This window comes from Ixodes scapularis, unplaced genomic scaffold (assembly GCF_016920785.2).
Source record: "Ixodes scapularis isolate PalLabHiFi unplaced genomic scaffold, ASM1692078v2 PGA_scaffold13__105_contigs__length_92229423, whole genome shotgun sequence".
Lineage (NCBI taxonomy): Eukaryota > Metazoa > Arthropoda > Arachnida > Ixodida > Ixodidae > Ixodes > Ixodes scapularis.
This window is the reverse complement of record NW_024609839.1, coordinates 53,401,936-53,417,955: the sequence shown is the minus strand read 5'-3', so window position 1 is coordinate 53,417,955 and position 16,020 is coordinate 53,401,936. Positions and strand designations below refer to the sequence as shown.

At 46.7% G+C, this 16,020-nt stretch overlaps 1 protein-coding gene across 1 annotated transcript in view; it reads right to left on the bottom strand.

Moving 5' to 3' along the window:
- Nucleotides 1-16,020, bottom strand: part of LOC8025173 (fatty acid hydroxylase domain-containing protein 2) — a 36,943-nt gene that overhangs the window by 3,752 nt on the left and 17,171 nt on the right. Inside the window, exon 6 of the mRNA XM_040206282.3 lies at nt 5,314-5,586. Within this exon, the coding sequence (XP_040062216.1) occupies nt 5,314-5,586 (273 nt within the window). The remainder of the gene's footprint in view (nt 1-5,313; nt 5,587-16,020) is intronic.

The window sequence follows — 16,020 nt, the reverse complement described above, 5'->3', positions numbered from 1 at the left end:
GCAGCTGTGTTTCATGCGCTGCCTGCGCTGTCAACCATGCCTAAAATGTTGGTTGAAGTTTCGCCTGCGGCTACAGGCTGTACATCAATAAAACCACATATGAAATGAAAATTCACACTTCCTACGAAAAACGCGCAAAAAAAAAAAAAAACTGAAAAACGAGCGTGCTAACAGCTAACGCTTTCGCAGCCTACACAAAGCGAGCGGCCGAATCGGGCAAAACTTCTGTGCTCGCCGTGACGTCGCCTCGTTTCGCCGTAAGGGGGCGCCACGCAAACTTCTCAACCGTAGCACGTGATACCCTACCCACGTGCGCTTGTCCAAGATCACCTAACTTCACCTCACGGCCTTGGAGTGACTCCGATGGCTCGTAGCATCCGCTGCTATGGGACGTAAGGTGGTGCACTGAAGAAGAGTGCCAGAGCCGCGAAAATTGATGGCGAATTCCATTGAGATGTATGCGCCATGAGTCAAGTTCCCCGCATTGCAGTTAGGTTCGTCTGCAAACGGCGTGAATAAATTTATGTGGAGTCCCTGTACAATGGCGGGCTAAAACAGTAACGTCGTGGCGCACTATATGCGTGCTTACGGGCCACACCAGCAGAAAAAAAAAAGAAAAACAAAGTGATGGAACGCAGGTACGTTGCACTTTTGCCGCTGTTTGATGTCGAACGGCGGAGCGTTAGCTAAGCTCCGGCGTTCGACATTTTATGTAATGACTTCCACGTTCCTCTGTCAGTTGTTCCGCGATTGTTGTTGTGGTTCGATCTTCTAACAATCGGCACGGGACTTTCGAAATGGGTCTGCAGGGCGGTCTCAGTGATAACGTAAGCGTCCATCCGCCATCTATGCATGCCGTGACGGATAAGTAGGTGTGAACGCGCAAAACGGCGCCAGAACTCCGGACGTCCTTATCACCCGGGAAAGCGCCAGGATGCGTACAGTTTTTAATTTTCCTTCGAGATACTATTTGGTCACTGTGTCCTGGAAACATTTCAAGCTTCGTTCGAAAGGAAATTTAAAATATGTCATCCTCTCTGAAGGGCAGACGACAATCGGGGATTTCAAGAACTCGCCGATATTAGCATATACAATCGGAGAAAGTGTATATAGACTGCACGTTTAGAAAGACACTGGCGCCATCCTTCGGGTGGCCCTACAACACTTCAGATCTGCGTTTATTTCCCGAACTATTAGAGACTGACGACTTTGCGGTGTGTCACAAAAACCGACCCGGTCTCCAAAAAGCGAGTCGGGCAACGGTTAGTGTGACACGGCGTCCCCCCGACTGTTTTTTTTTAGGAGGTAGTCGGCGGGGTCGTTACTGAGGTTACACTGGTTTGACACTGTCATGGTGCACGGGTAGCGATGCGCGGCTTCACCTGTAGCTGTGATATTTGTTTTGTCGGAATGGAGGGAAGACGCGCAGTTTATTTTGGTCATGTTGTGTTTCCACGACCTTTCAAGGCCGCTTTGTGTTCAACAGCACGCCAGTAAAGTGGAGAACTAGTAGCCAGAAGTCGCCAGACCCTTCGACTCCGGACGTCATCCCTTGGGCACCGAGGCATCGAGTGGCTAATCTCCGTGCGCCAGACCTAGGAGTACTTCCTCTGCCGTACTGCCCCAGAGCGACGTGCCGTCGCCAGGAGGCGACTCGGAGAACTGGTCGCCACCAGCCGCTAGACCTTTCGGCTCCAGACGTCGCCCCGACGGGCACCGCGACAGCGAGGAGGACTCTGGTCACAGAGTGGCTAATTTCCGTGCGCCAGCCCTGCGAGTTCTACCCTGCCCGACTGCCCCAGTGTGACGTCATCCCATCCCCTCCCTCCGCACTGTTCTGATCGCCCCCCCAGAGGGCGGGTTCGGCTCGCAGCGCCAACGACCACCCATCGACTGACCAGAGTCTGGGGGTCGGCATTTTGGCGCCGACGAACATGCCGACTGACGCGTAGGTAGGGTGCGGCTTCCGGGCGACACCGAGCGTGGGACGTCCGCGTCCGGCGAGACTGCAGAGATTTTATGGTGACGAGAGTGCCCTTCCGCCTCGTGGGATCTTGGACAGGAACCTCCTTGCCACCTCAAGGGGTTACATTAGCCGGTGTTCGGATTCCTACAGAGACTTCTCTTCTCAGAGACCTGAACTGAAAGATCACGATGTAAATATTCCCGCGTAGAAAAATCTTCTTCCCGTCGCGAACGCTCTTCAGCCTCCTAAAATCTAAAAAGCGTTCATAATAAAACAAAAAAAAAATAATATATATATCTGAAAGAATAAAACACGGACGACAAGCACAAAACAACCACGTTCTTTCATGAAAGAACGTGGTTGTCGTGCGATAGTAAAAGCGATAGTAAGTACGACATGCGATTAGTAAAATCCTAATTTAAAATCATTTATCCCAGCTTTACCAAAACTTAATTTCGATTTTCTACGTACACAGGGAGTTACCGATGTACTGTTACTGCGTAGTTCTTGCCGTCTCTCTTGGTGCACTTTCGAGCGCTCACCGCGCTCGACAGTGCACACAAATGCGTGTATGAAGCAGTTTTATCACTGTGTTTAATGATACGAATTTGACCAAAAAACACCGTAACTGACCAATATTTTCATTTACGTGATTAAGAAGTGTTCCAAACTATTTTACTACAATATAATTATTCGTGCAGGACAAAAAGAAAAAAAAAACGGATTTGTTTCCCCTGTAGAAATGCATCACCGAAAGTCAATCTTCGACTAGTTGCTCTCTGCACCAATTTGTAAGAGAACACTAGCGCCAGCAACTGGACCTCTAGCGTACACTATAATAGGTAGGGCAGTGGGCAGGTATACATATAGGGACACGTGGTCTATGGGCCGAGCAGGAGTCGAAAGCGTCGGCCGTCTGTAAGCGTCCCCAGCCTTTGCTCAGTCTGCCCACCATCCTTCTCGCCATGCAACAACGCGTAGATGCGTTGTGTAACCAGTCCTCGCAGCGTAGTCATTAAAGGGGCAATGAAGTCAATTCTGAGACTATAACTAACGTTGCACGTCTGCGTCCCTGCACTCGTGAGAACGCGTGTAGCAGTGGTGTACCCGGGGGTTTATGGTGTTTTAGCTCTTCCCCCTCCCCTCTCTCTCTCCCCTCCCCCTCCCCATCCCCCCGCCATCCCCGCGAAAAATATTCCTGGCTACACCACTGGCGTGTAGACTTCAACCGAGAGCCCCTCTTGGGTAGATATACATCCTGGGATGAGGATCTAACGCTGTAACCTTCTGGGTCAACTTCGAGAGCCAGCATCTGCGATGCGATGATGCCCTGGGTGGTGCGTCCCCCTAGAAGAAGGGATCGCCCTGCGTAGCATTTCGTGACTGACTTTTTTTTCAAAGCAAGCCTCTTGCCTAATCTACAAAAAAAAAAAAGACGTTAAAACAGCTTTTGAGGTATTTTGATATACCGTGACGGGATGGTACGCAGGAGGAAGAGGGGAGGGTACAGGGGGGGGGGGGGGAGGGTACGAAGGAGGAGGAGAAGGTATGGACGAAGAGGGGAGGATACGGACCTCCCCTCCCCTCCCCCCCTCCTTCTCCTCTACCTCCATAACCGCCTCTCCTCCCACAGTTTTTGCCGCTAAATCTTGCTGGAAAATTGACGCAACGTGACCTCAACTCCAATTCAGTTTCCCCGCTCAATGTAGCGGGGACAATGACATCACATGACTTCGCGTGACGTCAGCTATGAACCAGTTCTGTTTCTCCGCTAGATTTAGCGGGAAGATTGACGTCACGTGACCTCAACACCCATTCAATTCCCCGATAAATTTAGCGGGGAAACTGAATTGGTGTTGAGGACATGTAACGTCAGTTTTACCGCTGAATTTAGCGGGGAAAGTGAATGCGGAGCATAGAATTATGGGACGTCAAGGATTTACACCACAAATTCAGTTTCTTCGCTAAATTTAGCGGGGAATTGAATTGGTATAGGTCTGTGACATTCAATAATGAAACGCGCGTGATTAAGCCGACGGCGACGCCCCGAAACACGAAAACAAACGCCTAAACACTGCGCTTAAAAAAAAAAAAAAAAAAGTAAACTATAGGTTACATTTACTCATTCAATCGTTTTCTCTCAAAAGCCAACGTTTGGTTTGGATCGCCAGGTACTCGAGCGATTTCTATATGTGCCGAAAAATAGCCGGATTGTCCCTCGTAAACAATCCGGTTTTGGGGCGAGGAGTACTTTACCGACGACAACACGCCGAAACAGTGATTCACATCCACGTCGGTTTCACACAACACGCCGGTTTGAGAAGCCACTCATATGGCTTCTAGCCATGTGGATCGCGCGAATATTTGATAGAGGCAGACTTGTACGGTTATTACTCAATACACGTAATTAAATTACTCGTCATCGATGAAGTTTTAGAGTAATTTTGTAATGTATTGATTTATTAGTAAGTAGTTACGACAGTCGTCTGATTACTTTTGGAAGTACTAAAATTACTTGTAACCGTCACTTTTTTCCCCCTCCCGTTTCTAATGAAGCACTTTGTTTGTACCAGTTTTCTACCTAGGAATCCTCGAACCAAGAGGTCTCGTACGGGAGGATGGTCTACCAAAATTGGTGGATTGAAGAGATCAGTAACTTTTAATTCGGTGATTCGAATCCAATAATGGACAGTACAAAAGACCCGTTTTGCAATCGGCAGAAAACTTTAGTTTTGAAGATCTGAATTGGGAGAAGTTACGGTTAAGTTTTCATGTAACGGCGTATTACTTTTCGTCTCTCGAGTAATCATGTAATCGAATTGAATATGATTTAAGCGAGAGTAATTGTAATTGTAGTCGATTACTTCTTTCGAGTATCGTGTACATGTTTGGATACAGGTTACAAGGCGGTAGTACGTTGCATCGGAGGCACGCTGTTTAGAGAAACTCGTTTTAGCGAACGCTAGAAACTCTGTTTAAAGAAAATGACGATGAGCCTTCTTTTAGCGAAATCGGCCGCCGCGAAGCGGCGAGTACGAATGGGCCAGGTGAGTTAGCATTTTGTTAATGAACCACTACAGACTGCCGCCGCGAAGCTTCCTACACGCGGGGGGAAGGGGGGGGGGGGGGGGGGGGGTTAACACGCGCCCCAGTGATACACGCGCGAAGTGGAAAGGTCTTTTTGAAACAACGTGCCTTTTTCGATAAACGGCCTTTCTCTAAACTGAGGCTCCGCTTTCTCTAAACCTAGCTTCGATAAACCATGCCCGTTCTCTAAAACCCGTTTCGATGAAAGGGCATTCGATGAACCGAAGTCGGGCGGCGTGCGCCCGCGGGTTTTCATTCACCTGAGGTGGTGGAAGTCGTGCATCTGAGGAGACGGCAGCAGGGGCAGGTGGTAGCCCGAGTGGACGACGACGCCGTAGGGCGCCGTGACGGCGCTCCAGAACCAGTGAACGACGGGGTGCGAGCCCAGCAGGGCAGGCCCCAGCGCCGTAGGCAGCACGTTGGACAGCAGGTGTTCCACCGGGCTGCAGTAGACGGCCGTGATGGCCACCGGGGCGGTCCACTCGTGGTGCTTCTTGTGAAACCGGCCGTACATGGCCCGGTGGTGCAGCAACCTGCAGCAGGGCGGGAGTGTACATACAAGGAGCACTTTTCGGAGGGTCTCGTCGCCGAACAGACATCCACCGAGCGTTCGCAATGCTAAGACGTACTGTCGAGACTGGTTATAACGAAGTCGGTTATAACGAAATAGCGTCTACAGCGAAGCGATCACGATTTCCCATTCCCTTTTGCACTTCGTTATAACCGAAGTCGCTTATAACGAAATAGCGGATATAGCGAAGTGATCACGATTTCCCATTCCCTTCTGCACTTCGTTATAACCGAAGTCGCTTATAACGAAATAGCGGATATAGCGAAGTGATCACGATTTCCCATTCCCTTCTGCACTTCGTTATAACCGAAGTCGGTTATAACGAAATTGCGAATATAGCGAAGTGATCACGATTTCCCATTCCCTTTTTTCACTTTGTTATAACCGAAGTCGGTTATAACGAAATTGCGTCTACAGCGAAGCGATCACGATTTCCCATTCCCTTTTGCACTTCGTTATAACCGAAGTCGGTTATAACGAAATAGCGAATATAGCGAAGTGATCACGATTTTCCATTCCCCTTTTTCACTTTGTTAACCGAAGTCGGTTATAACGAAATAGCGGATATAGCGAAGTGATTTCCGATTCCCGTTGACTTCGTTATAATTGGTCTCGAGAATGTTGGTAAAGCGGCGGATCTGTTCACAGCACCTCCCATCCTTTCTTTCACATTAAGTGCAGACAAAGCCGACGCTGCGGGCCGATCCGACCGATCAGAAAACGTCAAAGGCGCACCATGCATCGTGGTGTTCGTCATGTTTCTGCACGAGTTTTATCATGACTGAACAATCGTAAAGAGAAAAGGTCTAGTAACTTGCACTTTTTGGTCCTCAAAGCCGCGGTCGCACTGCTACTACATCGTACAAAAGGCAGTCTGCGGACACTGTCTGATAAATAACTGTCTGCAGGGTGATTCCACGTCAGTTCATGCAATGATGGTCCGGGTCATAATTTAGATATTTTTGTTAAAAATATATATGAAAGCCATGTTCTTGGGAGGAACATTCAGCTAGATATGAACGCCGTAACAATTTTTTTCGCTGAGATATAAAATAGAGAAGCTTGAGGCATGGAAATTGAGAAGATTTCACAATGCTACTTTGCACAGTCGTCATTTCCTTATCGAACCTTTCACGGCACCATAACTTTTTTAATACGCCTCGCAAGTGGGCTCATTTTCGTCTTCTGCGCATAGGAAAGGAAGTAGCGGTGACGTCAGAACGCCGAACTCTGATTGGCTGATCGCGACCCCCTATCTCAGCGTCGTCTGCTCCTTTGCAACGTCGTCTGCGTCTGTCTTACCTTTCCTGCGACTTTCGGAGCGAACTCGACCTCGCCTTTGAGAGAAGGCAGACGAAATAACTCGAGCGGTACGTTGTTTTTGTCTAACAACTAGCAGACGCGCATCAAGGAGGGAAGTCAAAGGACTCACTGGCGAGGTGTCCCGGGGCGTCGAGGTTTTTTTGCTTAGAACCGAGGCAAGTTCCCTCCCAAATACTTCTTCCCTCCATTCGTGTGCGGCGAGACCCCTCACTCTTTAACGGCGTCGGCGGGTTGGCGCAGTTAACGTCGTCTGCTTTACGTCTGCTAGTCAAAGCGGTCAAAGCGATGGCTGCTTTACCTTTGCTGCGTCTGTCGGAGATTCACCGCTTTTTCATCGGCGAGAGTCACCGTTGCCTCGGGAAACAAGGAGATAACAAGAGGAAGAAATTGACCCCTTAATCTAAAATTGAGGTCAGCAATCAAAATATTATACGGGAAGGGTTCACAAGGGTCGCGCGGGCATATTCCACTCAGCACGCCAGCCGGTCGTGGGCAGACGGTCGCCGAGTCGCGGAGAGCCTGCTAGGCCTAACTGCCCAGCTCGTTTGGTCGCGTTCGGTGGGATCGTGGCCGTGGGAGCTTTTCCCGGGTGTTTGTGGATCCAGCGTTCTTGTTCGTCGTGGTCTGTTTCAAGTACTTTTTACTTTTTTCTTGCTGCTTGAAGTCGGGACGCGTCAGAACCGCACGTAAAAAAATAAACGTCCGTGGGTCGTCGCGACCGCGACGTTGTCGGCCATGCTGATTTGATCGTAAGAAGTGCGTAAGACAGCTTCGGAGCTGTCGTAGGATTTTGTCGTAACTTGCGCAAAACTTACGAAAATTTCGTTTCGTGAATACGAATTTGTTCTTAAGTTTTGTCTTACGCACATTTTTGGCGTAAGATCGTTTGGTGAATCTGGCCTCTGCACTTCGGAAAGTCGCAGGAAAGGTAAGACAGACGCAGACGAGGTTGCGAGCAGACGACGTTGCAAAGGAGCAGACGACGCTCAGATAGAGGGGCGCGATCAGCCAATCAGGGCTCGGCGTTCTGACGTCACCGCTACTCCCTGCGCGAGAAGCAGACGAACTTGCCCTCCGCATAGGTTTTTCAAAAGTTATACAACACATACACAAACAATTAAAAATATCCATAAAATATTTCAATGCAAACTAAAACATCAAACATGGCACAAAAACGCGTTTTAGAGACATATTCACAATTTTTTTGAAAATAAACCATCTTTCATAATACTTGACAAAACATATCAAAATGCGCGTATTTAAATATTCTTTACGAATATATAAAGATAATATGCCCACCCTTAAATATATTTTTGTTATCAACGCGGAAATGCGGCTGATTTCTCAAAATGTGGCAAGATTGGGCGTCGATATCTAAAAAACTCCATCTTTTATTTTCTTTAAACTCCCCTTGGAACTTTGCAGTGACTTGAACTAACCTGTGATGGCAAAAGATTGAGTAACATATGACCTCCAAGCGGGAAAAGCTACGACAAACCTTTACTCGGAGCGAGCCGACATCTTCGTCATAGCGGCTTTGCCGCACAGCACCAAACGTTTTGAGCGTTAGTTATTGCATGTATTTTATATTATTAAAATTATTTTTTTATAAACGGTGAGTATTAGGGACGTGAAAAGGAACTTTGAGCTGGAATACCATTAATTAGCTTACAATTCACAGGAATAAAACGGCCCCACTCTGTAAATTTGCTACCTATGCATCATACATAAGCTTAAAACTCTCAGTTGCGCGAATGGCCATGTATACATCTGGCCTCTCGGCATATGATGACTTTCACAGATGAGTTGCCTGGATTCCTTTGACAGGTTTTACGGTGGTCCACTTTGCTTGCTTCACCGCACGAAACTCTCGAACTCGAAGACAGTTGTGAGCACTGCGCAGAGTGGTTTGACGCGTTTTGCGAAGTGCTGAAGGCATGTAGTTCCCACCAGGAACGCAAGCGATTGCACGTGCTTCTGCCACCAATCATCCTGAAGAAAAAAATATTGCGTCTGGTGTCGGAAGCGACTGCCTACATGATTGATCAAACATGAAAACTGAAGCGCAAAGGTGGTGTTTGGGCAACCCCTGATCCCTACATGGGGAAAAAGGCGAATGCCGAAGACGTGGGGGTTGCAATTGAGTACTACACACGCGACGACCTCGCATGCTCTGTTCAAAGCCCCAACAAAAGGGACGTCGTCAAAGCCATGATCGACGACATGTTCAAAGTCGTAAAAAGGTTTATGACCCGCTCTATTAAGGAAGCTTACCAGCTGTTTAGGAAGGACCATCCCCATCCCGAACTAGGCATCTCCAAATTTTATTCCCTACGACCAAAATGGGTAAAAAAAAAAAAAGACCCGAGCACGAGGTGTGCGCATGCATATATTGCGTCAATTTTCAGTTGCTTTTAACGGCAGGGATGGGCAAAATACATACAAATATGTATTGAAATACAAATACAAAATACTGCATCAAAAATGTATTTAATTACAAATCTAATTACATTTCCAAAAAAGCATTTAAGTACAAGATACAAATACATCCCAATGTATTTGGTCTCCTCCAAATACTTCTCCAAATACATTCCTCAAAATTTGCGTCAGCCACTTCAGGGCACCTGCAACGGGGTTCTGGGTAACTCATTTTAATTTTGCATCGCACACTCGGGAGTTAGTGTGCGAGGCTCTAGTAACGTAATAGAAATATAATCACAAAAAAAATGTAATCAGCTTAGACGTAATAGGTGAAAAAAGTACAATAACCTTTGTAAAACCTATTAAAAAAAGTTATGGTGCCGTGAAAGTTTTGATAAGGAAATGACGACTGTGCAAAGTAGCATTGGGAAATCTTCTCAATTTCCACGCCTCAAGCTTCTCTATTTTATATCTCAGCGAAAAAAATTGTTACGGCGTTCATATCTAGCTGAATGTTCCTCCCAAAAACATGGCTTTCATTTATATTTTTAACAAAAATATCTAAATTATGACCCAGACCACCATTGCATGAATTGACGTAGAATCACCCTGCAGTGTTTTTTTTTTTTTTTCGTTTTTTTTTTTCGGGGGTTTATTAGGAATAGGAATACTCGCACACTTTGTGTTACAGCAAAAAGAGGGCGATACGAATCGTAATGTCTTGTAAGATCATCCTACAAGATTGCCTTTTAAATATCTTGATATATTGCAAAAATATTCCAAAAGCCGGGAATCATAATGATCAAAAAAACTGCTCCGACTTTACTCAACAAGATTAACAATTTAATCAAACGTTTCGTCTCCCATCCGGGAAACATCGTCAGTGAAACCTACAAGCATTCCTGCTTGTAGGTTTCACTGACGATGTTTCCCGGATGGGAGACGAAACGTTTGATTAAATTGTTAATCTTGTTGAGTAAAGTCGGAGCAGTTTTTTTTTATCACTTGATATATCGAAAGAAAAAAAAAAAAAAAAAAAAGGTCATTACAACTACAAGTATATATATATATTTTTTTTAATTTCATATAAAAGGTCCTTTCAAAGTTCCGAGAGCGTATATTTGGTTAGATGTCCTGTTTGTCCCGTCATTCTCTGACTTTGTCAGTCCCACGTCAGATCGTGCAATGATGGTCCGGGTCATATATTTTTTTTTTGTTTGTTAAATATTTATGTAAAAAAATATCTATTAAAGTCATGTTCTTGGGAGGAGCATCCAGCTATCTGCGAACACCGTCGCTAATTATCTTCCGGGGATATACAATTTCGAAGCCAATAATAATAATAATAATTGTATTGTTTCTATGTATATACAGCCGGAAGTTAGTCTGCGTGGGTGTCTGGTGTCCAGCTGTAGATGAGCAATTTAGCCAGTGCGGTACAACCGCTAGCCTGGGGTCTTTAACGTGTACCACCCAGTAGTGATACACGACCGCACGCCGGTACGATTCTCATCCAGATCGAAACGGGTAGGGGTGGGGATTGAGCCCATGGGATCCCTGGGTTCTGCGGTTTCGCTCCACGTGCTCCGAGCTGGTGTGCGCTACTAGCCCGCTCGGCCACCGATCCCCCATGCATGTCGTAAACCTTTCACGAGTAAAAAGAAATATTACTACGGCGCATACTACGGTGTGAAATTGGTTGGGTGTGCGAAGTACCAGAGCGAAACCCTGGCAACCTCCACGCCTCGAGTTTCGAAATTTTATATCTCCGGAAGAAAATTAGGTACGGCGTTCGCATATAACTGAACGCTCCTCCCACCGCCATTGCACGATCTGACGTGAAAACACCCTGTTTTTTTTTTTTTGTTTTTTTTTTCCTGTCTTCCCTTTACCGATTGAATTGTTTAGTCTTGGTGTTGTTCGTTCCTGTTGCTTGTCGCCTTCCTCCTCTCCTATTCTCACGCCAGGACGCAGGTGGGCGACCGAGGTCGGAGTCGGTCGTCGCGAAGTTGGACTGTGTTCGTTCGCACTCTTCCATCATCCGGGTGAGGCGGGGAGGCTCGAGTGTCCCAAGTTGGAGCTCTGCTTACAGATATGTTTTGGCGGCGCCACCTCATGGACGCCCTCCTGTGACGCAGCTGGATGCGAGCAGACGACGCGCTGTATCAAAGCACGGAGTGGCTATGTTAGCTCGCATCTAAGCCGATTAACAACGGTTATGTGAGTGATCTTTCGAATGAATAACAGCGCCTCGAAGTTTCTTTTTATATTAAAAAGCTTTAAAAATGTTCAAAAACCAGCCTGGGGCATCTCATTAAAACTTGCACGGCGTGCGTCAGGGCTATTCACAACCTCTCTGATTCTTGTTTTTTCAGACCTGTGGAGGCTACTGTAGAAGGTTTTTCAATCACCGGAGTAAGTAGGGAGTTTTAGTAGATCGTTTTCAAGGGCCCGCTACTGCCACGGGCGCGCGCTTTAGAGCATGCATCGAAGTGACAGCGCGAGCTACCGCTAGGAATAGCGTGGCTTCACGACTCGCGCACAATTGTCTTGGCTACATTGACCTTGCCGGTACCGACGCTTCTAAGTGTGACTCGACAGTGGCTGCCAAACAAACGCTCGTCAGCAACTGACTCTTAGCTCCTCCCGCATCAAATACGTGGCAAACAAATTTGTCATGTGACGACTTCTGCTCGAAAGAAAAGCAGAAATTTTCCTAAATTCTTAAATTGTCGGATATGACCCGGGAAATTCAGGCGATTGATTAATGTGTTCTAGCCTATTTTTACTAAGAAATGTTTACGAATTTAAAACCGTTCGGTGAGAAGCGCGTCACACATTATGCACAATTATTGGAATCCGCAACACTAAACATACAAACGGTAGTAATCATAGCAGGAGGTGTATGCCTCATTTTTTAGGGACACTGAAACGTCACCGACTTACTCGTTTTAGGACTTAGCGCGAGCGGGTCTCGCACGTTTCGTGTCAACCGGGCGAATAAGCAGGGATTTATTTGAAATGACTCCAGAAGCCAGCCACCGCTTCTTCCTGCCAGTTATTTTGAGGAAATGTTCGTTCACTCGTTTACAAAATTCAAAAAGGAATCAACTCGGAACTAATAAGAGAACTGCATTCCCAGAACACATTGAAACCAACAAGTTACACGGAGTCGCTTAGTGTTTACTACGGACGCGAGAGCTATTCTGAAATTTCGCTTTCCGATTTTCAATTAGATGAGACATTCCTTTCTCAATTTCATTTTCATGTTTGAATCATAATAATAATAATTAAAAAAAAACACCCTATTTGCCGTGGTATATGTTGTAGTAGGGTAAAGCGCTGGATATTCTGTTTTCATCATCCAGCTTTTGGTACTGGGGTAGAAAACAGCACACCCTCACTTCGACACCTCAGGGCCAAAACTGTTTGTTAGCATGAAAACGCATGCCATGCTTTAAAGCTCTGGTAAAATGTCCAATAAACACAACGCGTTACCCAAACAGCGCACGAAGCTAGCTGACGAGTCGAGGGATCCAAGATCTGTGCGGCCTGTCCCAGCCTGTCCTACCCGTGACGACACAAACGATGATGAGGCTAGCTAGAGAAGCGCCCCCTGTAGTTCGCGCGCCGCCAATACAACAGAAATGTCGAAAATACGGATTAGTCTTGTGCGAATAGTGGAAGCGAAGGGTGGTTTTGGCCGAATATTTTCGATTCGAATATCGAATAGTTTTTCCGCGCCTTTCACTACACTTGCATAATGCTTAGACGAAAACCCAGCTAAACTAGTGAAGGTTGTTCCACTTGTTCATTTATAAGCTAAGTTTAATCTATCTATATTTATGAACTGTGACCTCAGAAGGTCTGTTGTCTTGGGATGGCAAGTAAACGACGGATTTTACATAAAATGAGTCCTGTAAAGATGGCCACCTATACCCAATGGAGTGAATTTACAAATCTTGCTATATAAAATGTTCTTTCTTTATTCTCGAGTTAAAAAAAGAATGAATTGTGCATGATGAACGCAGGTTGTAAGGGCATCCTGCCTAACGTATACTCTTGCATAACAGTTTAATTTTGAAACTTTTACTACAATGTAGATATAGACATTCACAAAGTTTTAATTTATTTTCAAATACAGTCGGCACAGGTGCACCATCCCGCTTCGAATGTATGCTTTACTTCCAAGCAGGCAATTACGTTATTCATATTTTTCGAAGTGTTTATTGCGGCGAGTTACCCCGTTGAGTGTGCTTCTTACCGAGCACCAATGTAATGCAGAGAAGCAACACCCGCAGAGCTCGCTTCTGCGGGTATTGCTTCTCCGCAGTGCACCGGTGCTTGGTAAGAAGCGCACTCAACGGGGCTAACCCGCCGCAATGAACACTTCGAAAAACGCGAATAGTGCAGTTCTTCTCAATGCGAATATCGAATAGTGTGTTATTCGGAACTATTATTCGAAATTTTGAATAATCGCACAACCGTAATGCACATGTACAAAAAAAAAAAAAATCTTTGATTGATTATGTTTGTGGCCGGTCCGGAGGCAATTCTGTCATCATATCCCGCCAGAAATCACATCTAAGACGTTTTCTTTTTTTTCAAGAATTGTTTCAGCTTCCTTTAAAGAAGCTTGTTCCAGAGAGTATCTGTGTGCTCTGCTTTAATGACAGGTAAGTTTTCGTGTATTTCTGATATAATGTATGTTATAACCGAAGTTGCGTTTCGTTGGAATAACAGATTGACATTCAGTTTTACGTTTTAGAAAGTATGCGCCCGCTTACCTCAAGATGAAAGATTTCAGAATTTTCACTCTTTTGCCGTAATGGGAAGGTGTCGCGAAGTTATGCTGGCGCGCGTGCTCAGTCTAGCTTTACTTAATGTTTTTACCTTCTCCGAGGATTCGTTCACGACTCGTGACTTCTACCGGAGTTGAGGGAAAGGGGGGGGGGGGGGGCGGGGCAAATGGAGCGAACGTGAACGCTGTAATGGTACACTTAGAATCACGCGTCGGAGATGTTTTGTCTTGTGCATGTCTGCTTTCGGGATATCCACTTCGGAGGTGGTTTTTCTCTCTCTATAACTTCTCTGTCTACGAATGTGCTTTGTATTGTTTATGACCGCTGTTGTGAGCTTCGTTCGTAGTGTGCTCTGTCTTGTGCATGCGCATGTTTTTGAAGTGTTTATATTTGCTTTGGGCTCCGAACCTTTTGATTGGCTCTAATAAAGCCGTTTGGGACTGGTTGCCAAAGTGGTCCCAGAATGCTGCCAAACTCAAAATAAGCAGCAGCCAAATGCCCGCAAAGGACTTGGCTCTTGGATACCAAGCCCTGAAAACCACCCTGCCTCTGATGGCCGACCTGCACGTCCGACCTCCTTCGGCTGTGGAGTCTTCCGCCCGCTAACTCGCAAACTTGGGACCCCTTACGGCTGTGGAGGAGTTCGGTTCGCACGACGTTGTGTAGATCCATGTGTGTCGAGTTTGGCTGTGGTCGAGGACGACGGCAGGGGGAGTAGCCAGAGATAGGAGTATTTCTCTCCCAACATTAAGGCTAGGCCACATGGCGCGTTTTTCAGTGCGCCTAGACGCGCGTCTCGGCTTGGCGCGCGCGCTACGCAGGACGCGTGCGCCCAGTCAAACCACACGCAGCGCTACCGTGCAGCGCTTCGGGCGCTTCGCGTCTGCGTTTCCGAAGCGTCTGCCCAACGTAGCCAGACGTGCTTAAGAAACAAAAGCAAATATTAAATAGAAATCGCGCAGTAAATGATGGCTACATGCCGTAATATTTAATTTTAATAATAGTAAGCACTCATTTTTATTACAGCAATCGCAATGAAGCTCAATTTCACTAATTGTCATCCTTTTTAGTGCGTACGCCTCATACACGTTTCGATACGCCATTGGCATCACCATCTCCCGCGCGAAAACATTCACAGCTGGCCGGCTGGCCTGGCTGGCCGCTGGCCGCTACAGAGGTTGCGTTGTCGCGGTTGTTGCCGGTAGTATTAATTTTGTACCTTTGTCTCTCGGTGTCCTTGTATTCTTTACATTTCGCCTGCCAGAGTGCAGGACGCTTTTGTACTTCGCTAGGTCCTCTCTGTTCCGCTGAAGGAGCGTCAGCCTCTCCCGCGGAGCAGGGAGGATTCCCTGGCCTTGTGTAAAAGGTATGGTAAACTGATATCCGCAAGGGGAAGGACGTAACTACCCATGTTCGTCCCGCTGCGAGCGTTGGCGGGGCCTAGAAGCCGTTTTTATTGAAGGCCGCGAGCGCGCAAATTTTGTAAACTCCGCACGCGCGGGTGTGCGTGTGTGCGTGCGCGCGTGCGCTCTGTCTTGGAATGGCAGAGGGCTGTTACCCGTTTTTGTGAGTGTATCTTTCTGTTTTGAGTGTTTTTATTTACTTTCCTCTCCCGTACCCCTTCCCTACTTGGCGGCGGGCTAGCAGGCGCACCTGCGTAAGGGTCTCAACCTTTCTGCCTAGCCTAGCGCGCTGCCGAGTGTGTATCGCAATATGTGCAAATAAAAATTATTATTATTATTATTATCGCCTTTGTCGCGAGGTCCGTGGCGAAAACTACAGTCCTACAGTGGCGAAAACAGTGGAGAAAATGCAAACGCTTCTTGCAACTAGTGAACACGGCGGTTCAT